General features: G+C 51.9%; 1 protein-coding gene across 1 annotated transcript in view; it reads right to left on the bottom strand.

Moving 5' to 3' along the window:
- The window catches only part of STK10 (serine/threonine kinase 10), a 128,583-nt gene that overhangs the window by 34,156 nt on the left and 71,547 nt on the right, over window positions 1-22,880 (bottom strand). The window contains exons 5-10 of the mRNA XM_040262752.1: window positions 17,844-17,916; window positions 16,717-16,911; window positions 16,052-16,133; window positions 6,793-6,927; window positions 4,512-5,054; window positions 2,139-2,269 (exon numbers count right to left, since the gene is read on the bottom strand). Coding sequence (XP_040118686.1) covers window positions 2,139-2,269; window positions 4,512-5,054; window positions 6,793-6,927; window positions 16,052-16,133; window positions 16,717-16,911; window positions 17,844-17,916 — 1,159 coding nt within the window. The remainder of the gene's footprint in view (window positions 1-2,138; window positions 2,270-4,511; window positions 5,055-6,792; window positions 6,928-16,051; window positions 16,134-16,716; window positions 16,912-17,843; window positions 17,917-22,880) is intronic.

The following is a 22,880-nucleotide window of genomic DNA, read 5'->3' as shown; positions in this document are numbered from 1 at the left end:
TGTGCTTTTTTAAGATAAGAATGTGTTTGATGTTTCAGAAGTGTCCTCCAAGCCAGTCATGAATTGTTCCACAAAGGTCTGGCCTCACGGCAGCTTCACGGCTCTGGGGCCTCCCTCCCTAGCTGCTAAGCCCCCACCTCCACCCCCGGGGAGCCCCCCAGGAAGCTTCCTGGTCCAGTGGAAGCTGGTAGAATTCTCACACAGACAGATCTTCTGGGTGACCTGAGGCAAGTAAGTTCCCACCAGGAAACACTGTTTCCTCATCAACAGAACGGCCGAAATAGGGTCTCCTGAAACCCTTGGACTGCAGGGATATCCAACCAGTCCATCCTAAAGGAGACGAGTCCTGGGTATTCATTGGAAGGACTGATGCTGAGGCTGAAATTCCAGTACTTTGGCCACCTCATGTGAAGAGTTGACTCATTGGAAAAGACCCTGATGCTGGGAGGGATTGGGGGCAGGAGGAGAAGGGGACGACCGAGGATGAGATGGCTGGATGGCATCACCGACTCGATGGATATGAGTTTGGGTAAACTCCGGGGGTTGGTGATGGACAGGGAGGCCTGGCGTGCTGCAATTCATGGGGTCGCAAAGAGTCGGACACGACTGAGCGACTGAACTGACTGGGGTGGGCTGTCTGGGTGCCTGAGTGCCTTAAGAGTGCAGAGATGACTCCGTGCAAACAACTCTGCCTCACACCCTCCTGCCCACACCAACCCCCTCCCATCTTCAGTTTTGCCTCCAGAATGCATGCTGAACCCAACCTGTCTGGCCACGCCTTCCCTCTGTCTGGCCACTGTCCCGGCCAGGGTGTCCCTGCATCCCTGCTTCAGTCCTGCCCCCTCTATAGCCCAGACTCAGATGACAGCAGTCGGCTTTTAAAAGGGACAGTACAGCTGGTCACTCTCCAGATGCTTCATTCCAGTCATTTTTGTTGTTGAATCGCTAAGTCGTGTCCAACTCTTTGTGACCCCATGGACTGCAGCACACCAGGCTTCCCTGTCCTTAACCATTTTCCAGAGTTTGCTCAAACTCGTCCATTGAGTCGGTGATGCCATCCAACCATCTCATCCTCTGTTGTCCCCTTCTCCTCCTGCCCTCAATCTTTCCCAGCATCAGGGTCTTTTCCAATGAGTCAGCTCTTCGCATCAGGTGGGCAAAGTATTGGAGCTTCAGCATCAGTCCCTCCACTGGGGATGAAACCTACGTTTCTCCACCCCTGCCTGTGGACTGACATGACCTGGGCCCTGTGGGACCTGGGGATGACTCCACATCCTCTCCCTCCAACTCCGTACTCCAGCTCCGCCCTCTCGGGTTCCTAAACAAGCCTTGGCTTTGCAGTTCCTGCCATGCTCTCCCGGCTCTGCCACTGGCTGGCTCCTCTGAACTCTCCTTTCTGCTCAGGGGATTTCCTGCCAGGCAAGGGCCCCCACCCCTAGCCCAGCGGCCACTCTCCCATCAGCCATTATTCCGTCCACAGCATGAACTACAGTTGGGAATTATTTTGAATGCTGTTTGCGGGCCCATGAGGTATAGGTTCTACAATAGCCACAGCCTCCATTATCTGGGTCATCAATGTGTCCCCTAACCTGGTGAGGGGGTGTGGATACATCAGTGAATGGATGGCTGGCTAGCTGGAGGGGAGGCTGAAGGAATGCGTGGATAGGGAGCTGAGTGGGTGCGTAGGTGATGGGTGGGTGGGTGACTAGAAAGATGTGTTAGAGGATGGAGGGACGGGCGTGTGGATGGACGGATGAATGAATGAGTGGGTAGAGGGGTGGGCTCATGAGCAGACAAGTAAACGGAGGGGGAGGGAAGTGGATGAAGAGGTGGGTGCGTATATGGAGGAGGGAGGTGAGTTAGGCAATACAGGGTCTCGGGCAAAGCCAGCTTCTTTCAGTGTCCCTGATTCCATACTTAATGCTATAGACAAACAGCTCTTTTTTTGGCAATGTAGCAGGTGAGATCTTAGCTCCCTGAGCATGGGTTGAACCTGTGCCCCTACAGCTGGAGCGCAGAGCCCGAAACACTGGCCTGCCAGGGAAGTCTCAGACAGACGGTTCCTACACCAGAAAGACCCAGGTCTCCCATCTCATCCCCGCCCTGTTACGGCCGCCAGCAGCCCCTCCCAGCCTCACCTGAGGAATCGCATCTCCTCGTCCTTCTTGTCATCCTCGCCGATGATCTTGGAGGTGGTGATGCTCACCTCCACGCCGTCCACCACAAACTTGCGTGTCCTCTTCAGGGTCTTATTGTGCAGCCTTGAGTCCTGGCCAGGGAAGATCATTAGGCAAAGCTCAGCATTGCAGCCATGAATCCATGGGTGGCCCAGTCTCAGCCCAGTCCAGGAAGGAGGTGACCGTCCATGGTCCCCAGCGTGCCTCAAGCTTCTCAACCTGGAGGCCTGAGTCTCTGAGGTTAGGCCTCTTTCTCTCCCTGACCTTACCCTTCGGACACTGCCCAGCCCCTGCCTGCTGACCGCCAGCATTCTCTCACACACAGGGCGCAGCATCCAAGCGAACTGGGTTCGACTCCTTCTACACCTACTGGCCCTGTGACCCTGGGCAAGCCCCTTGTCCTGCCCAAGCCTCAGCTTCCTCAACCTGTCAGAGGAGACGAGCAGTGCTTGCCTCCCAGGGTTGTTCTGAAGGTGCAATGAAGCAGGGGCGGATGGAGTTCAAGAGCACCTGGGTCACAACATGGGTTCAACACTTGATATTTATTTCTGACAGTTGCTATTGCAGACCACAATCTCTTATTTCAATGCCCAAATCCAAGGAGCCTGGAAAACCAGAGTTCAGAACTATGTTGGCAGCCAAGCCTAACCTGACCTGAACTCCACAGGAGGCCACACCCCTCTGGAGCCACCGTGAGATTACTCATCTTTGTCTTTACCTTTTCCTATGCATAATCACGCCCCTCACCTGTGATCGCTTACACAGTGCTCTCAGAGCTCCTGGAGGCAGTTAAACGCCCTTTGAACATCCTCCACCCTGACTTGGATGAGCCTGTGGGTCTGCACTGGAATCCTTAAGGCATCTCCTCCACCCCAACTCCTCCCCTAGCTCCCGAGGCCCTTCCCGGTGGAGTCCAGCCCGGCCTTTCCAGCATCTCCCTGCGGCAGCACCTCCTGTGCACCAGGACTCAATTCAGGATGAGTCAGACTAGCAACCAGGAAGAGGCTACCCGGAGATGGTGAGGGAGAAAAGCCTGGGGTCCCGGTTACAGGGCCTCTGCAAGGGGGTAACAGACTCCCCATGAAGCCAAGGGTGCTGACGCAGCCAGGCGCTCTTATCAGAACAGCTGTGTTCCCTGACTCACAGCCAGCCCACCAGTAAAGGGATGCTCTCAACACCCTCGAGGATAGGTGAGGTGGATCAGACTTAAAAAAAAAATTATCTTTTTTTTTCTAACCCTTAGTGTCTTTCCAAGAAGAGAAGGGACAGAAACCCTGTCGTAAGGCCCCGATGCTTCTTACACCTAAAAGCTGCTGCCCGCTCTGCTCACCCTGTTCTATTTGTCTGATCTTCTCACTTTAAAAAGTTAGCTTTTAGTTTTGTGCTTGTTTTTAATGTACAAGCTTTAAATGTAATATGATATAATCTATTCAATTTTTTGGTGTGATTTCCCTCCCCGACTCCACCCCACCCCCAAAAAGAAAAAAGAGACGCACTTTCTTTCTGTTCCCAAAGTCAACTGCAACAGCTGGCTGCTTCTCCTTTTTCCTTCTTTCATTTGGCCAATATTTTTGAGTCTCTGCTGTGTGGTTTTCAAACGAAAAGGTTGCAAAACGTTTCCTAAATTCAGCCTTGGTTGGGGGTGAGGTTCTTGGGGTGGCCAGTCAGGTGATCAAAGGTGACTTCACGAACATCTCGTGATGTGTAGGAGCAGCTGGGGAAGGGCCAGGCCTCGCTGAGGAGGGGAGGCCACAGCGCCGCCGCCAGGACACCGTGACACGCGGGGCTCGGAGTGCAGAGGCTGGGGTCAGACCAGCTCCCCACCTGCCACCTGAGGCTCTGTTTGCCCACCTGTACTCGGCGATATGGCTCCTTTTAAGCACTCTGCAGTGCAGGCCTCGCGCTGAGCTCTCAAGCGCAGTGGCTAGAGTCACTCACAATGCCGCTTCCCCTCAGAACAGCCACGAGCCCACTCCCTTTCACTGACTCCATCAGCAAATGGACCACACAGCTGATCCACAAGTCAGAGAGCTTTCACTTCCAGAATTCTCTCTCCCTAGTTTGACCAAGGCCTTTAACCAAACCCAATTTAAATAGAACCCCAAACTGAAATTAAAACTCAAACCTACTGCCTGACATGACTTAACCCCAGACTGAACTCAAGATATTTGGGGGATTAAACAGTGATTCAAACAAAGGGTCCTAAGAAAGAGAAATCTCATGAACCACTTAAAATGCAAGGCAGCCACCAGATGCTCTCACAACCCGACAATGAGCAGCAGCAACTTCTGCAAAACGTCTGCCCCAAGCCTGTGGTGCAAAAGGTGCGGTTACCTTGATGGACAGAGAGCCTGACTCCTTGTTCACGGACAGGTCTGCTGACAGGGAGGTGCCGAAGTCCGTGCTCCCAGAGGTGGAGACGCTGCCACAATCCGAGTCCCTCTTGGAAAGGCTCTGCGCCCCCGGGCTGGGGAGCTCCAGACTGCCATTGGTCAGCTCGCCACGCAAGGTCTCCAGGGCGCTGCTGTTGGGACGACTCTGGCTTGCTTTCTGGGACCTGCTGGCCACTGGACTGAGGTCCCCACCCTGGTCAGCAGCTTGCTTCTCCTCGGACACCTGAATTCTGGCACCCATGGACACCGGTCGGAACTTCCGGAGGGGCACAGGCACCGCCAGGCCATTCTCGTTTCCAGGGGCCACATCCGGGGGGCTGGTGGCTGGGAGGGCCCCGTCCCCAGGGGGCTCGCTGGGCCCATTCGCACCGTCCTGAGGCTGGCTGGGACGTGGCGGGGTGAAAGGTGATTCCTTGAGAAGTTTGTCTGCATCGAGGCTCAGCTGACTCACCTCGGAGGAGTCTCGAGTGTGGTTCTCCAGAGGCTAGGAAAAAACAGACAGTCAAGGCCACGGTCCTGTGTGTCTGAGCAAGAGTCAGAGACACAGCGAGGCTGGACAGTCAGACACCCACAAGGTTCAGAAGAGGGCCAGGGAGGTCTCATAGGCACCTCTCTAGTGAGCCACAGTCCTCCCCACTTCCTACTGCCCAACCAACAATAAAATTACCACTTGCTTTCAGGAACAGGTATTCCTCCTAGGAGTGGAGGCAACCGCGGCCAGCTAGACAGCTTGGGCCCTGTCTAAAGTGGGCAACGGCTACCGTGCTCCAGCCAATCATGAAAACCTAGAAAAATTTGGTCCCCTGAAAAATTTGGTCCAATTTTTCAAGACAAGCTGGAATCTGGAGTTTTCCATGCCATCTCCCAATTTTTAGATGGCAACTAATTCAAATTTTTAAAAAGTCACAGAAAGGCCAAGCCAAACTAATCCAAAGGCTAGATTTCAGTCTGTTAACCGCTATGTTTTCTATGTTTTGTTTTTGTGTTTTAGAGCTTTTGGGGGGTAAAAGTACTGAAAATGTTGTTACTGTGAAACAGAACAAGGATTTCTGCGGATGAAACATAAACGCCCCCCTTAATGAAAAAAGTCAACGCCCACGTAGCCACCTTCCAGGTCAAGAGTGGGAAACATCCCAGACCTGAGACCCTCCCCTTGTCCAGGAGGGTCTCCCTGTGTCCAGCCTCCCCTTGACATTGTCCTGACCTTGACCTCTAAGTGTTATAGGTTAGTTATAGGATTCACACACCAGCTCTGGCTCCTCCCAGGAATGAATTACACTTGAGGAAGTGCTATATCATCCTTCCCAAACAGACAGGTCTGGACAAGCCTCGCTAGGTCCACAGCACCATCTAGACAGTAAGTCTCCCCGCCTGGAGGAAGCTGTCCCCAAATGACTAGACCAGGGGTCTGAAAGTGGCAGTTCAGGACAGAATCCAGCCCACAGATGTGTTTTGTTTGGCTCAAATGTTTTGTAAAAATTTAAATTAGCTTTAAGGCTCCCTGGTGGCTCAGAGGGCAAAGTATCTGCCGGCAATGCAGGAGACTCGATTTCAGTCCCTGGGTTGGGAAGACTCCCTGGAAAAGGGAATGGCAGCCCACTCCAGTATTCTTGCCTGGAGAATCCCACAGACAGAGGAGTCTCGAGGGCTACAAGTCCACGGGATTGCAAAGAGTCGGACACGACTGAGTGGCTAACACAAACATTTTGTAAAAAGTTTAAATTAGCTTTAATTTAAATTTACACTCAGCCAAGCGCTGAAGCTGCAGATGGGTTACAAGAGTGCCAAGACATGGGTCCCCTGGGCCCTCGCGATGGCCAGATGGGGTCTGGGGTGCTCAGAGCCTCTGATCACAGGCAGCCTCTCCATGCACCGAGCCCACCGCGTGCTACACACACCCTCATTCTGTGAGTCACGACGGGGAGCAGGCTGGGAAGCAAAAGGAGTCCACCACCAACTTTTAAAACCTGGAAAATCCCACAGAAAAGTCCGATTCCTGGTCTTCCCTGAAGATTACAGGATCTGGCCAACACACCCTGCGGCCTCATCCCGACCCTTGTGCTGTCTTACATAACTGGTGGCGTGGGAGCCTGTGACCTCTGAGCTGGGAAAAGAACAGAAGGGAACCTCTCCTGCGCCTCCCGGTGCCCTTCCACCCCAGCTGAGGCCTGCGGGGACCCCATCCCTTCCCAGTGCTCCCCGGCACCCCCTGATCTCCTTACAGAGGCAGCCTCCACCGCATCCTCCTCGTCCCCCTCATCTCGGCCGTCTTCAATCTCCTCCATCACTTCAGCCTTGGCCTCGGCCACCAGCTCCCGCAGGGCCTTGTTGCTGGTGACGCTGCTGACGAAGGGATGCTGAGAGGGGCAAGACAGCTGGGTGAGAATCAGAGCGGGAGAGGGCGAGGGTGGTGAGGAGGGGCATCCAAGGCCAGGGAAGGCAATCCCCCAGGCAGAGGGGGCTGGCAGCATCCCTCAGGGAGACGTGAAATTGAACTTGGTCAGGCAGACCCAGAGGCAGCTCAGAAAGTCCTGTGTGTGGTGAAAGAGGGCAAACACCAGCTCCGCAGCTCACTAGCTGTGTGACCCTGAGCAGGTCCCTTTCCCTCTCTGAGCTGCAGGCTCCTCACTTCTGCATGGAGAAAATTACACCAAACCCACAGGGATGGTATGAGGGTGGAAGGAGATCAAGCACAGAGAGGAGTTTAGCCCAAAGTGGGAGCAAAAAATAATGTTTCAGGAGGGTTATTTGTGTTTGTTAATTTATTTTTTATTTTTATTTTTTTGGCCATGCCATGTGGCTTGTGGGATTTCAGTTCCCTGACTAGGGATTGAACCTGGGCCCTCAGCAGTGAATGCATGGAACCTTAACCACTGGACTGCAGGGAATTCCCTGTTAATTTACTTCTTAAAAAGATTTTAAAGATGTAGTTTTAAAAATATTGGCTTCCCTGGCTCAGTCAGTAAAGAAATGCCTGCAATGCAGGAGACTGCTTGTAATGCAGGAAACCCAGTATAATATCTAGTATGTACTTACATAGTATAATATATAATATATAGTATGTACACGCAGTATAATATACAGTGTGTACATACATATACACACATATAGTTTATTGAGGAATTACACACGGAAAAGTTCACAAATCATTAAGCTCAGTGATTTTTTCCATATATACAGACTTAGTATAACCACCACCCAGCTCAAGACACAGAACATTTCCATCACTTCAGGAAGGTCCCCATCCCCCTTGCAGTCAAACCCACTGCCCTCAGCCATCAAGCTCCAGAGACTAGTTTTGCTTGTTATTTAACTCCATCTGAACAGAATCCCAAAATATGTAGTCTTTTGTAGTTGGCTTTCTTCACTCAACACAACTCAGCTGAGACTATGAGACTTCCCTGCCTTGTTGCATGTCGATAAACTGTTCCTTTTTTAATTTTTTTAAAACTTACTTTTATTTATTTTTTAAAATTTTGTGGCCACCGCACGTGGTATGCAGGATCTTCGTTCCCCAACCAGGGATCAAACTCACGCCCCCTACCAGGGAAGCAAGGATTCCTAACCACTGGGATGCCTGCCAGGGAAGTGCGATTGTTCCCTTTTGATTCCTGTACAATATTCTATCGTTTGACAATGGCACGTGATATTCTTTCTGCGGCTGATGGCCACTTCTGTTTTAATAAAGCTGCTATGGAAATGCTTGCATAGGTCTTGGGTTTTGCAAAATCTTGAGGCCAAGTGGTATATGTTATATTCCGAGGCATTTTCAGAAATGTCACATCTCTAAAAAGTGAAAGTTATTTCATGGTCCTTGGAATATACCCAAGCTTTTAAGGCCTCCGTAGATTTTAAGGCCTACTGCAAGTCTGCCCTGCAACAGAGTGTGGAAAGGGACACAGGATTCCTCAATCTCCCACGCTCACCCAGGGCCGCTTAGAAAGGCACGGCAGCTCCCTGTGGTCCATGGCTAAGTCTCCGAGCTCCCAAAGCAGGGGGCCCAGGTTCGACCCCTGGTCAGGGAACTAGGTCCCACATAACACAACTCAAGGCCCGGCGCAGCCAAATAAATAAAAATAAATAATTTTTTTAAAAAAGAAAGGCATGTTAGGAGTGGTCATTAAGTTGGAATGTGCTCATTTGAAATTTGCAGGAAGGCTCCAATGAAATTCAGTTTTTACTGTCACAAAATGTATCAGTGGAGGAACAGTGTCAACAGGATTGCAGGGTAGTATCTAAATGACTATGCTATGCTCTGCTAAGTCGCTTCAGTCGTGTCCGACTCTGTGCGACCCCATAGACGGCAGCCCACCAGGCTCCCCCGTCCCTGGGATTCTCCAGGCAAGAACACTGGAGTGGGTTGCCATTTCCTTCTCCAATGCATGAAAGTGAAAAGTGAAAGTGAAGTCACTCAGTCGTGACTGACCCTCAGCGACCCCATGGACTGCAGCCTTCCAGGCTCCATCCATGGGATTTTCCAGGCAACAGTACTGGAGTGGGGTGCCATTGCCTCTCCTCTAAATGACCAAAGAGAATAAATTTTGTAGCACCCTGAAAACACATTCACAATAGATAGGTCTGCTCCAGATCATTCTTTTTTTTAATTTTTTTTTTAATTTTTTTTTACAGATCATTCTTATCTGCTCATTCGTTTTTATCTGTTCAGTTCATTTGTGAACGGCCAGAAGCAATACCTGTTCACCTGGGCACCTGACTCTGTGCACCAGAAACCAATGCAGCTCACTCCTTTAGAGAGCTCTGTCGCTCAGACCGCCCTAAACCAGCTGGACTTCCTCTAGTCACTACCAACTTTGAAAGGCATGAAGAATTTAATTTCTCATCCTTCTCTCCCACACCCCTCTTCATTCAGCGATTCACGCCTCAGTCCCATGTTGAGGCCAGCAACGTGCTAGGCACTGAAATGAGGCCGAACAAGCAGACAGGCAAGGTCCCTGGCCTTGGGAAAGACGATGGGCATGCCACCTGATGACAAGAACACCTTTCAGATCAGGTAAGAGGACGGCGGGGGCTGGAGGAGCACGGGCCTGGGGTGCTGGAGGGGTGGAGTCTGCTTAGGTCAGAGGGGCCCCCTTGGGAGGGGACACTCAAGTTGAGACCTGAGGGGACGTAGAGGGGCCACCGACCAGGGAAAGTTCTGGGCACAGAGAATTCCAGGCAGGAGCATAAGCGAGTACAAAGGCTGCGGCAAAGCAGTGCTATAAACAGGGACCCTTCAGAGGTGTCACTCCAGCAGCCAAGAGGCTCTGAAAGGTCTTGAGTTGGATGTTAATAAGAGCTGACTCATTTGAAAAGACCCTGATGCTGGGAAAGATTGAGGGCAGGAGGAGAAGGGAATGACAGAGGATGAGATGGTTGTATGGCGTCACTGACTCAATGGACATGGATTTGGGTGAACTCCGGGAGTTGGTGATGGACAGGGAGGCCTGGCGTGCTGCGGTTCATGGGGTCGCAAAAAGTCAGACACGACTGAGCAACTGAACTGAACTGAGGGAAGCAGGAGAGTACAGCAGTGAACACTGCGGGCTCTACCCTTGAGACCAGGCTGCCTGGGGTAAAATCCCACTTCCAACAACTTGGACAAGTCAACCTCTCTGAGCCTCAGTTTGCTCATCTATACTCTAGGAATAATAGTATGGATGTTCTAAGCATTGTAGTAAGAGCTCAAAATATGGCTCAAAAAATCATCTGCATAATCATCACCACTACCACCATCCGCATCACCAGCACCAGCATCACTACTAACTGTCGTCATCACCACCATCACTACTTTCACCACCATCACCATCCCCACCATCAGAAGGACGGCAATCAGAGAAGCCTGTTGGCACCAGTCTGCGCTTCCAGCCGTTCCCACTACCTCCTGCATCCCCACAGAGCACAGTGCTTTAGAACTGAGGATGAGAATCAGATCCCAAATGTTCCCAAGCTTCACATTGCACAACCTCACACATGTGAACTTGAGCAAGAAGCCACGGGACACTTCACTGCAGTGGCTGAAGCAGATGCAGCAGAAACAAATAACGCAGACACAGGCTTCTGGAAATACCAGGTTTTCATCAAGCCACATCACATATTGACCAAATTAGTGGTTCTTCAGCTTGGCCAGAAGCTGTGCTTTCTTGAGGCTGAACATCTGCTCCACGGCCTCCCTTGAGTACCCTGGGGTCTTTAGGAAGCGGAGGGGGAATTGTGGGGAAGAAAGCTTCTGATAAGGGGCAGGCGAGCAGGGCCACTCCCCTGGACCCCAAGCTCCTGGAATCCCCAGGCAAGAGAGGCTGGCAGACGGAGCAGGCCTTCCTGTCTGATGAGGCCCCGCAGACTGCTTTGTAAACTGCTCTGGGACACAAAGCACAGACACCACTGACCCAGCTCTGTCACCTCCAGGATGTGTTTAAAAGGAGAGGCAGCATGCAGCACAGGAAGGCGTGGGACCTTCCCCGGCAGCCAGCACGCTGTGTGCCACCTGGGACAGGCTCATCTGGGCACAGGGTCCCTGGAAAGGTGCTCAGGCGCCCCCAAAAAAGACCCGGACCAGAGGGGACGCAGCAGTTTGCTCCTTCAGGAAGAGGACAGCTGCTTTGTGCTGTCTCTGAGGCGAGCCCCATGAAGCCGCAGAGCTTACCGACTGGCACCCAGTGTCCAGCCAGGACCTCTCCTGCCATCCGCATGGTCAAGCTTCCAAGACATTGAGCCTAGTTTTCCTCTGTGTACTTAAAATTCATCAGCCGGGAACTTCCCTGGTCCAGGGGTTAAGACTCTGCCTTCAGTGTAGGCAGCATGGGTTAGATGCCTGGTCAGGGAACTAAAATCTCATATGCCACACAGTGTGACCAAATAAAAAAAGAAAATTAAAACAAAAACAAGAAGCCACCAACCGGGATATCCCACACTCCAAGACTAGCTTTAAAAAATCCCTAATAATGTTTCCAAGTTTTCAGGTATCACTATTTTTCCTTCATTATCCTTTCCCCACCTCCTAACTTTCTTCCTTCTCCTCTCTCTCCTTCATGCATTCAGAGAGGCAGCTCGCTAGAGTGGTCAGATGAACAGGTTTGGAACCAGATGACCAGAAATCAGCTCTGTCACGTACGTGCTGCATGACCTCGTGCGGGCTGCTTGACCTCTCTGTGTCTCCGCTTCTTATCATCTGTTTGCTGGAGATCCAAACAATACCTACTTCACAGAGTTGTTATGAAGATTATATTAGTTAACATTTGCTAAACATTTAGAATCGAACCTGGCATGGGAAAAAGGTTACATAACAGTTTACTAAGTAAAAATAAATATATTTAGCAAATATTTAGTCAAAGGCCCTCTCCGTACCAGGCACTGTTATGGATGACTAGGGCACACTGGGGGAAAAAAAAAAAAAAAGCTGCTGTCCCCAGGGAGCTGACATGCTAGTCAGGATGATCAACAATAAACTTGATAAACAAGTTATATACTCTAAGTGCTACGTGCCGTGGAAAAACTAAAAGTGGTGCAGGAAGACTTCCCTGGTGGTCCAGTGATTGAGAAGCCACCTTCTAATGCAGCAGACACGGGTTCAATTCCTGGTTGGGGAACCAAGATCCCACATGCCTCAACTAAGACCCAATGCAACACCCCCCCCCAAAAAAAAATGTAGGGCACAGGAAGGAGAATTAGGAATGTGAGGGGTGCAGGTGGTTTGCAGTTTTAAATAGAACACTTGGGGGAGGCCTCACTGAGAAGCTGCCATGTGAGCAATGATTTGAAGAAAGGAAAGAGGTGGAGGTGTCTACGGGAAGAGCGGCCCAGGCATAGCAGACAGCCAGTGCAAAGGCCCTGAGGCGGGAGGGTGCCTGGAGTGTCAGCAAGGAGGCTGGTTGGCTGGGGAAGAGTGAGGGGGTGAGAGAGAGACAGATCTGAGGGATCAAGGTGAGATGGGCAGAACTTGCAGGACCCTGCAGGTCACTGAGACTCTGGATTTTATCCTGAGTAAGATGGAAGTCTCAGGAGGCATGGACTCAGGAGGTAAAGGAGCTGACTTGTGCTTTTCCCTCGGCTACAATGGAGGTGGTGAGAAGTGGTTGGATTCTGGGCATGTCAGAAGGCAGAGATGACGGGACTCCCTGGTAGAATGGATACAGAGTGTGTGAGAAAGACAGGGTAATCCCTCTGAGAAGATGGCTGCAAGGTTTGGGGCCTGACTGCTGGCAAGGTGGGGCTGCCATCAACTGGGATGGGAAAATCATTGCTAGAGCATATTTGGGGAAAGATCAGTGGCAGCCTTGTTAAGTTTGAGATGCCTGGGGACACCTAAGGCAGTAGAGAATACTAAGGAGGGTGGAAGGTAAACAATCGGACAAAAGGGTCTGGAGTTGAGCAGGGCAGTCTGGGCTGCAGGCAGAAATGCAGGAGCTGTGGCAAACTAGACAAGCCCATTGAGGTGATGGAGATGGAGGAAAAGGCCCTGGCAAACCTCATGTGAATCAGCTGGAGAAAGAGAACAGCCGAAGGAGACAGGCTAGTGACCAGTGAGAAGGAAGGAAACCAAGAGGGCGTGGAGACCTGACATCAGGTACCGACAGCAAGGAAGATGAGGGTCACCCGCGACCGCTGCTGGGGCCAGCAAAACCAGCCCTGCAGCCTGAGCTGACCATGATGTCCAGAGGGGCCGACAACCTTGAAAAGTACGCTGTGCTAGAGTGGAGCAGGATTAAGAGCAAATTCAACAAGTGTATACTGTGCACCGATGACACTCCAGACGTCAGGTGGCTACAGACCTGCATCCACTCACACACTTCTGTGATGTGAGCATGACCCACCTCCTGCAGAGGAGGAAACTGAGGCTCAAGGTGAGGACCACTCAGATTCCTGGCGGGTGAGCCTGATTTCAGAGCCTGGGGTACCACCAAGTGATAACAGTCCCAATTAATATCCAGGCAAGCGAATGAATGGACCACAAGCCAGGAGGGGCAGAAGTCAGTCGGCTGAAGGCAGGATGCAGGAAATGATGAAGGCCAGGAGGAATCAGCAGTCAGCCAAAGGCTGAGGCGGGGGCGTGATCAGCTCTGGAGGAGGCGCTGACTGGCAGGACGAGATCTGGGCTCGCATCTGGCCACTCAAAGCCAGGTGACCTCGGTAGGACAGTTCTGTTCCCTGAGCCTTGGGACCTCACCTACGGGGGGAAAAATGCCCCACCCTCCCTAACTCAAGAGATAAATAGGCACGTGGAAAAAGCTGAGGGTAGCCTAAGCTCTGCAAGGAGTTTTATTTATGCGGAGGGATCTCTCGTCTTCTGCAAGCCTTCTGACTTAGCAAAGAGTCCTCTGGCAGGAAGGTTTTTTCCCCCAACTATGGAAAGGAAATTCCTAGCCCAGGCTGAGGTTCCCGGCTGCCATGGGGGATGAGAGACAGCTGGTCTCTTCACGGCTGTGTCCTGGAGGCCGGATGTTCCAGGCCGGGAGGTGACCGTTCACAGGAAACAATCGGCCCCAAGGAGCCTGGAGCTCTCGCATCTGACGATGACGGCAGGCCCACCCCACCCCCACCGCTGGCTGCCCAGACCATCCCTGCCCAACGCCTCCCCACGCCTCTGTCACTCCAGCCACGTGACTGCAAACACAGTGCAGAAGCCACAAGGAACAATCGTGACCCCAAGCAGATAACCCCAGTCTGCATCCCCATTTCTTTCCACTTTTAAACAATTTAATTCAAGGCGTCAAACAGTCACTGAGCACAGCACTGCACGGTTTAGCTAAGCACTCTCCAGGATCTTCCCCTCAACCCGCACAGCGACCCTGTAAGGGGAGGGGGCCTGACTATTAGCCCCACTTCAGAGCGGGAACAGGGTCACGGCGGGGTGAAGCCCCTCAAGCAGGGTCCCACAGCCAGGACGCGGCAGAGCTGTGATCTGAACCCAGGCCTCCCACCCTCAGGCCACACACTTCACCACTGTGCACAGAGCCCAGAGGGGCACCCTGAGCGCCAGCCCAGCCCCAGTGCCTGGCGCACAGGAAGTCAGCGCTGGGAAAAAGCGGCTGCATGTGAAGAGAGCCTCCAGGGCGCGCGGCCCCCTCTCCTCCCACCGCAGTCAGAGGCGGTCACACAGGGGGAAGCACTAGAGTGGTGGACAGGGTGGAGGGCCAGCCCCTGCCTGACCCCAGACCCGCATCCTCTCCCTCTCCCAGCAGTGTTGGTGCCCCCAGGGACAGCTGGGTGAGTGGTGCCTGCAGGTTTTCAAACACAGCTGCCAAGGCTCCAACACTCACCCCGCCGGCTGTGGACAGCAGGGCCCAAGACATTGGCTCTGGACAAGGGTGGCTCACAGCTACTTCCAGTATTTCAAACAGCTTCAAGGAAGCCACCATCCACTTCCCCACCCAAAGGTTGTTCAGCTAGCTAAGGGGATGCTCCCCAAGTCACCTGTCACCCTGGCTGGTCTCCCAGATGCCACGTCCAACAGCCAGAGAGACCTTTGTAAGTCAGTGTTTCCCTCCAAACTCTCACAGGTGCCCTGTCCCAAACAGGGTGAAGTCCACATCCTCCCAAGGTCCTATGTGACCCTCCATGACCTGGTCCAGCTCTCCTGTGGAAGGCTGCTCCCACCATTAGCCCTTTGCTGGGAGCCTGGACTTGGAGAGGGTTCCCACCGTGGACTGATAAGAGGGGCTCACTCGGCCTGCACTGTGCAAGTGATGGGGTCCATGCTGACCACCTGCCCAGCCTTCTGGAGCCTGGAACTCTGGTCCATGCCAGCAGAGGCTGCCCACGTGGTCAGCTGCCAGTGAAACCCTAGGCCCCGAGTTCTCCAACATGCTTTGCAGGGAAACAACACTTCACTTGTGCCGCCAGAGCATACAGCTGGGGAGCTCGGTGTATCCTCTGTGACTCCACAGGGAGGGGACTCTAGGCACTTCTGCCTGGTTTTCCCATGCGCCTTTTTCTCTGTATCCTTTTGCTATAATAGTCATGGTGGAGAGATTGACTAGATGCTTCGTACCCAGAGTCCTCTTGGGGAACCACTGAGCCTGGGACTGGACACACTCCGTGCAGCCCTGACCTTGTCTCCAGTCCACCCACCTCCCACACCCCTGTGTTCACCCCAGCCCCCTCACCCAGGCCTCCTGGCTCTGCCAGCTGCACCCATCATGCCCCCATCCCAGGCCTCCACCTCCACTCTCGAGCACCATGTGTGTTCCCCCTCGCCTCCTCTGGGTGTTGGCTCACAGAGCCCCTCACGTCCTCCTTTTATAGGAAAGCGGCCCCACCCCTGTGCTGCTCATTGGCTGCCTGTCCCCTTCCCCCAGGTTAGCCCCATGTGGACAGGACTCTGGTCTCCCTTTGCCCTCCCTGAGCAAGGGCTGGCGGGTATGGGTACCCAGGGCCTACTGGCTGATGACTGAGCGTCTGTGCACGACGCCCCCAGGGCAGGGCGAGGATGAACCCAGCTTCCGGGTCAAGGCGGGCAGCCACCTGGGAGGGGCGACCACTCACCTCCAGGAGCTGCGCAGCGCTGGGCCGTGTCTCTGGGTTCTTATCCAGGGCGGTCTTCAGGAAATCTCGGAACTCTGCAGACCTGGGAGGACAGACAGGTGGGGGCAGTGAGCTGGGAGCAGGGAAGAGCCGAGAAGACTTCCCGCACCAGGGACTCCACTCTCCTGAGAGTCGCGTGCTTCCCAAACACGCCCCTCAAAGGACAAAGGGTGCCTTTATAAGTGAGCCAGCGGAGGCGACCTCAGGACGCCCTCTGGTCACCGACAGAGGGGATGCAGGATCAGAGAGGGGGCTTGCCCGAGGCCACGCATCGGAACACAGCCATGCTGGGGGTTTGAGTCCCAATTCCCAGCCCAGGGTTGCGCCGTGTGGCTGCAAGGGCTCGTGTGGGCTCTTATTCCTGCAGCAGGATCCAGCTTATTTGGGTTCCGCAGTCTGCGTGGATGGAGAGCTGATGCTCAGAGCACAGAGGGAGGAAGGAGCTCTGAGGGCCCAGGGAGCTCAGAAAAAGCCTACTGACCCCAGGCCTGACTGCTCCCCAACTGTGAGGCCGAGCGGGGACAGCAGAGCCCCGGCACCCCACCTCCCCCCACCCCACCTGCCCTGCCACCCAGGGCCGCTGGCCACCCTGCAGACCCCCCTGGGCAGGCCTCCTGGCTCCTTACCACTTAGAGGGCGAGAGCAGTGTGGGAGGGTCGGACTTGGCGATCTTGAGCAGCACCCGCATGGGGTTGAGCTCGTGGTGCGGGGGCTCGATCTGGGCCATCTCAATCAGCGTGATGCCCAGCGACCAGATGTCGGCCTTGTAGTCGTATGGGGTGTCCTTCATGGTCTCACACATCACCACCTCGGGGGCCATCCTGAACCGACCGGGGGACAACAGAGCGCTAAGACCCTGGCCTCCGCAGCGCCTCCTGGAGGGCCAGGGTCAAGGCCCAGCGCGAGCACTCCCGGGTCCTGATGTGCGCTCCTTCCCACCCACTGTCTTCCTCAGGATGGTTTCCTCACAAAAGGACGCCTTCCAAGCAGCTTCACAGCCCAGTCCTGCTGCAGCTCCGACTCCTACCAGAAGAGGGCAGCAGCAATCCAGAACACAGGGTCCTGGGGAAGGGGCGGGTGGAGGCAGGGCCGAGGAGCCCCCCGGGGAGATCCGGGGGCGGGAGGGTGGGGGGAGGAAAATTATCAGCAGAGAGAGGGGCGGGAGAGAAAAGGAGAGGAGGAATAAAAGGGGAGAGAGAGAGAGGGTGAGTAATAAGCAGGCAAAAAAGGAACCCAACTCCATGATGGGAAGGAAGTGAAGCAGAAAGTAGTTAGGTGTGAAACTGAGAGAGGCTTTTTCTTTTTGGAAAAGAAGGGAGCAAAATGGACTGGAAGAGTCTAGGGAGATTTCATATAAGCATAGCAACCGAACTCATACTGTTCATCTTCCTGGCCCCAGCTCTAGCTCCGGGTCTGCCTGTCAATCTACACTTGTTGAATTCATCAAGAACCATTCTCCAGGGAATGTCAGTTCTTATTAGCGGAGCACTTTCTATACACACCATCCCATTTAATCCTCACAATACCACATCATATAGGCACTATTATACCCCTGATTTCACAGATGACTAAACCGAGGCATAAAAAGCTGGATATATGGCCAAGGTCTCGGCGCGCGCAGGCTCAGACCCAGCAGGCTGACTCAGGAGCCCCTGCCTGTCCTCTCCCCTCCAGCCCAGCCAGGGGTCACCAAGGGGACATGGAGGTGTGACGTTCAGTCCACCATCCCATTTCCAGAGGCTACACGACTCACCAGTAAGGCGTTCCTATGAAGGAATCTCGCTTCTGCAAAGTTTTCAGATTCTTGGCAGACACACCGAAGTCAGCTGCAAGGCAAGAATCTCAGATAAAGGACTGGATGGACATTCCTCCACCCACGACCCTGGGGTGTGGACGCAGAGATTCGCGTTCCAAATCAACTAACAGATGCCATTTTCTGTCTAGCAAATTAGTGACCATTAAAAAATAATAACACCCACTGCTTAAGAGGTATGCACCTTCCTACCTGCTAATAAGAATATAAATTGAAGAGGCTTTTAGGAAAGCAGTTTGGCAATAAATAGAAAGAACTTCTAAAATACCCATACTTGGGACATCCCTAGTGGTCCTGTGGTTAAGACTTTGAGCTCCCAAGGCAAGGCACATGGGTTTGATCCCTGGTTGGAGAATTAAGATCTCACATGCTGCATGGTGCAGACTGAAAAAATAAATAAATAAAATAAGACACCCATACTCTTCTGGTGCAGTAATCCAAATCTAGGAGTCTACCTTAATGAAATAATCTTCTTTCTTTTTTTTGGCAGCACCTTGCAGCTTGGGGGATCTTAGTTCCCCAACCAGGCCCTCAGCAACGAAAGCATAGAGTCCTAACCATTGCACCACCAGGGAATTCCCTGAAATAATCTTAAATATAAAAACATTATGAGTAATGATTGTTCACCAAAATGTCATTATAATAGATACAACTTAAAAACAAGCATCATTGCTTAGCTTTCATGGAGTGATTTTTTAAATTCTTATGTGCAGTATATAATACATTCTGTCTTTTCTAAAAAGGATTTAAGATTATGTATCATATATACAAACATACACACAAAGAAAAATAACCTAGGATGTGAAGAGCTGAAACATTAGAAAAGACCCTGATGCTGGGAAAGACTGAAGGCAGGAGGAGAAGGGGATGACAGAGGATGAGATGGTTGGATGGCATCACTGACTCGATGGACATGAGTTTGAGCAAGCTCCAGGAGATGGTGAAGGACAGGGGAGCCTGGCGTGCTGCCATCCATGGGGTCGCAATGAGTCGGACATGACTGAGCGACTGAACAACAATGAGAAAGAAGCATGTTAATCGCTCAGTCGTGTCCGACTCGCTGCGACCCCATGGACTGTATTTCTACCAGGCTCCTCTGTGCGTGGAATTCTCCAGGCAAGAATACTGGAGTGGGTAGCATTCCCTTCTCCAGGCAATCTTCCCAACCCAGGGATTAAACCCAGGTCTCCTGCACTGCAGGCAGATTCTTCAGCATCTGAGCCACCAGGGAAAGCAAGAAGGTAAAGACTAAATAACTGAACAGATTAAGTGTGATACACACACATATGGTGGAATATTTCATAGTCAGTAAAGTTTTAAAATATTTTATTCAATATTTCAATACGGAATTATACATAATATTCAACTTTAATATACATTTAATAATGATAATAGATGAGGGAGACTAAGAGGTACAAACTTCCAGTTATAAAATAAATGACTCATAGGAATGAAATGTACAGTGTAGGGAATATAGTCAGTAATAATGTAATATCTTTGTGTGGCAATAGATGGTCTTATAGCAGTGATCATTTTATAATGTGTAGAGAAATCAACTTACTACGTTTTACACCAGGAATCAATATAGTGTTGTCAACAAACAAACAAACTCACAGAAAAAGAGATCGGATCTATGGTGGGGGGGGGGGGGTTGGGGGAAGGAGAATTAGATGAAATTAGTCAAAAGGTACAAACTTGCAGTTATAAGATAAATAAGTACTAGGAATGTACTTAAATATGTTTAAATATAATTAAGCACAATAAATATATATATAAATAAATATAACATTACTATATGTTATATATGAGAGTTGTTAAGAGAGTAAATCCTAAGAGTTCTCATCACAAGGAAAAAATTTTTTTCTTTTATTTTGTAACCACACAAATGGATATTCGCTAAATTTATCGTGATAATCATTTCACGGTGTATGTACGTCCAATCGTTATCATGTAACCTTAAACTGACATAGTGGTGAATGTCAGTCATATCTGAATAAAAACGTAGGGAAAATAAATTAAAATCTTAAAACACCATGTGTGCTAACTCGCTTCAATGGTGTCCAACTCTGTGCGACTCTGTGGACTATAACCCGCCAGGCTCCTCTGTCCATGGCGTTCTCCAGGCAAGTATACTGGAATGGGTTGCCATGCCCTTCTCCAGGGGATCTTCCCAACCCAGGGATCAAACCCACACTTCTTATGTCTCCTGCATAGGCAGGCAGGTTCTTTACCACCAGTGCCACCTGGGAAGTCTAAAACAACAAATATTGAAATATTCAATGTTTAATAGAATATGAAACTATTTTATTGGTATATTTATATAGGCTCAACAGGAAAGGGAGAGGATGCATATCTGAATATACTGTATGGTTGGAATTATGCCCTACCTCCCCCCGAAAGAGCAGAGCTGCAGTCTGAATTATTGGAGGAGTTGTACTAGCTTGCTTAAAAGGTTGTCCATGGGCAGAGAGACGAGGTTTCTTCCACTTTTCTGAAGTTTGCCATGACAAAAGCATTTGACTTTCAGGACTAACAAAATAAATTAATACAATTTCTCTTTACACACATCCATCACCACCACCCACTGCTAAGGGAAGAGGCCAGCACCACAAAGAGGAACTTTCTCCAGTGCTCCAGCCTTCCGGCACCAAGTTCCACCTTGATTAAAAGCTGAACTCGGGAGGAAGCAAGACACTGAGAGACCACTGGAATGGCAATAGCCAGCCGCCCTGAGAGCCGCCACCTGGGTCTGGAGGCCACACTTGGCAGTTTCACTCAGACTCACAATTTCACACCAGGGGCAGGCACAGCACTGAGCGACAGGCCTGAACACGAGAGCGCGGGGCTCCAGTTTCGCCCCTTCTGCGTCTCTGGGGTCTTTCATCTGCTCATTTAAGTTCCATCTGGAACCACCCACAAGCTGGAGCAGAGAATACAGTGGGGAAAAAGCAAACCAAGTCCGTGCCCTCTGGCAAGTTCAGTGGTGGAGGCAGCCAGGCATCCCATGAACACCAGCTGTGTCTGTTCACAATCGTGTGACGCGATAGGGAGACGGGGGTGCAGGGCTCGAGAGACAACGAAGGGGGGACCTGGAAGAAGACCAGCTAAGGAAAAAGCCAGAAAATTATTCTGTCTGGCCATCTTACATGCTTACGCGTCCTACAAAAAGCGAAATATTCCAGCAGTGCCGTCATGAGACGTTACATCTTACTGTTGATGTATGTGTGCTCTGGTGTACAGATGTCACTTTGCTGTCACAGCACTACAGTGAAACACACAAATAAAAGCTTAAATTCATAAAAAAAATTTTTTTTCATTTCCAGGCAATTCATTCATTCAACAAATACTAACTGAACATCTATTATGTGCCAGGCACTGTTCTAGGCACAGAGAGGAAACAAAACCTTCACCCTCACTGGCCTGTTTTTCTAGTGGTGGAAACAGGCCCTCTACACCACGGGACTCCTAGTAATGGGAAGGGCCATGCAGGGATAAGGCAGAGACAGGGCTGGTGCGTGCGCAGCTAGTTTAGACAGGAGGTCAAGGGCTAGGGGAACATATTTCCAGGCAGAGGAAACAAGCTGGCTGGAGGGCCCAGGACGGGCAGAGCAGCATGGTTGGAAGGGGTGGTCTTAGATAAGCGGAGAGACAGGCAGGGGCCAGGACAGTTACCAAGCCTCTGAGCCTCAGTGTCTGCCTCACCGCCCCCACCAGTGACACAGGATGAGACTGTAGCCCTCACTTTGCAGGGCTGCAGTGAGGATGAAATGGCACACCTAAGGCACTCAGCTCCAAGCCCAGCTCGTGGTAAGTGCTCCATCATGATAGTGAGTATTCCATGGGGTACTTGAGCCGTACTCCTGAGAGTCTGAGGCGGGGATAAGGTCGAGGCTGTACTGAGACCTCCTCCTGGGAATGGTCAGGACTGCTGGCCTCTGAGCCTTAGTCAGTGCTCACTGGACAAGAGCTACTCAGTCAGCTGAGGGAAGTGCTCTCGGGACAGGCTGGCTCCTGGGGCTGGAGAGCTGCTGCCTTTCAGGGTGGGAGCAGCAGCAGGTACAGGGTGAGAGGCAAAACCCAGGAAACCCAGGTGGGAGGCCAGCTCTCCCCTGTTGGCCTGGACACGTCACCACCCCTCTGGACTCAGGGGTGAGGACAGGCACCCACGTGGGCCTGGCTCCCCATATAAACACCAACAGCGGCTGACATGCCATCCCAGGACACCTTTGGGGACGAGGAACTGCCTCTCAGACCCAGGGCGAGGCTTCCAGGAGGCACACTGGAGCTGGCCACGCCCATCTCTCAGCACCCTCTGGTCCCTTCCAAAGAAGGGAGTGGAAAAGCAGAAACTACTAACTTTCAAAATGACACACGGTTGGTCCCCAGGGTCCTCCCTAAAACAAGCGCCTGCCAGCTTCTTGGGTGGTTGCCACTTCCCCTTCTGGGGCCCAGCCCAGGGGGGTGGCGGCCCCTCCCCGAAGCCCAGGAACCTCGGGCTGTCCCTGGGCAGGGGCAGGGGTAGGGGTGGCCCCATCTGTTTGCTCCCTGAATGGAGTTTATAAGCCACGTCCCCTGACAGGTAGACGGCTGCCCTCGGACAGTTCAAAGGGGATTTTCACCAGGCAGTCTCTGTGGTTGAAAACATTCCTCTCTCCCCTTCTCCTATTTTAAAACCAGAATCAGAGACAAAGCAGCAGGCCCATGGGGACTCTATAAACTATCACTTCTATAAGGAAAGAGGCCATTTCTGCTTTGTCCACAGCTCTACCTGATGCCACATCTGCCACGTGAAACACTCAACAGGGCTATCAAATGAACAACAAGATAAATGAAGAAACAGAAAAAAAAATGACAAAACTGGGCCTTAAGACATATGTTTTCAGGCCTTCCCCACCAGTCCAGGGGTGAAGACTCCATGCTCCCTGCATGCTGCGCCCAAAACCAAACAACAGAAAAAGAAACACGTTTGACAACAAC

The sequence above is a fragment of the Oryx dammah genome, unplaced genomic scaffold (assembly GCF_014754425.2).
Source record: "Oryx dammah isolate SB20612 unplaced genomic scaffold, SCBI_Odam_1.1 HiC_scaffold_20, whole genome shotgun sequence".
In the NCBI taxonomy this organism is placed as follows: Eukaryota; Metazoa; Chordata; class Mammalia; order Artiodactyla; family Bovidae; genus Oryx; species Oryx dammah.
Note: the sequence above shows the minus strand (reverse complement) of the source record. Positions and strands in the feature narration are given on the sequence as shown.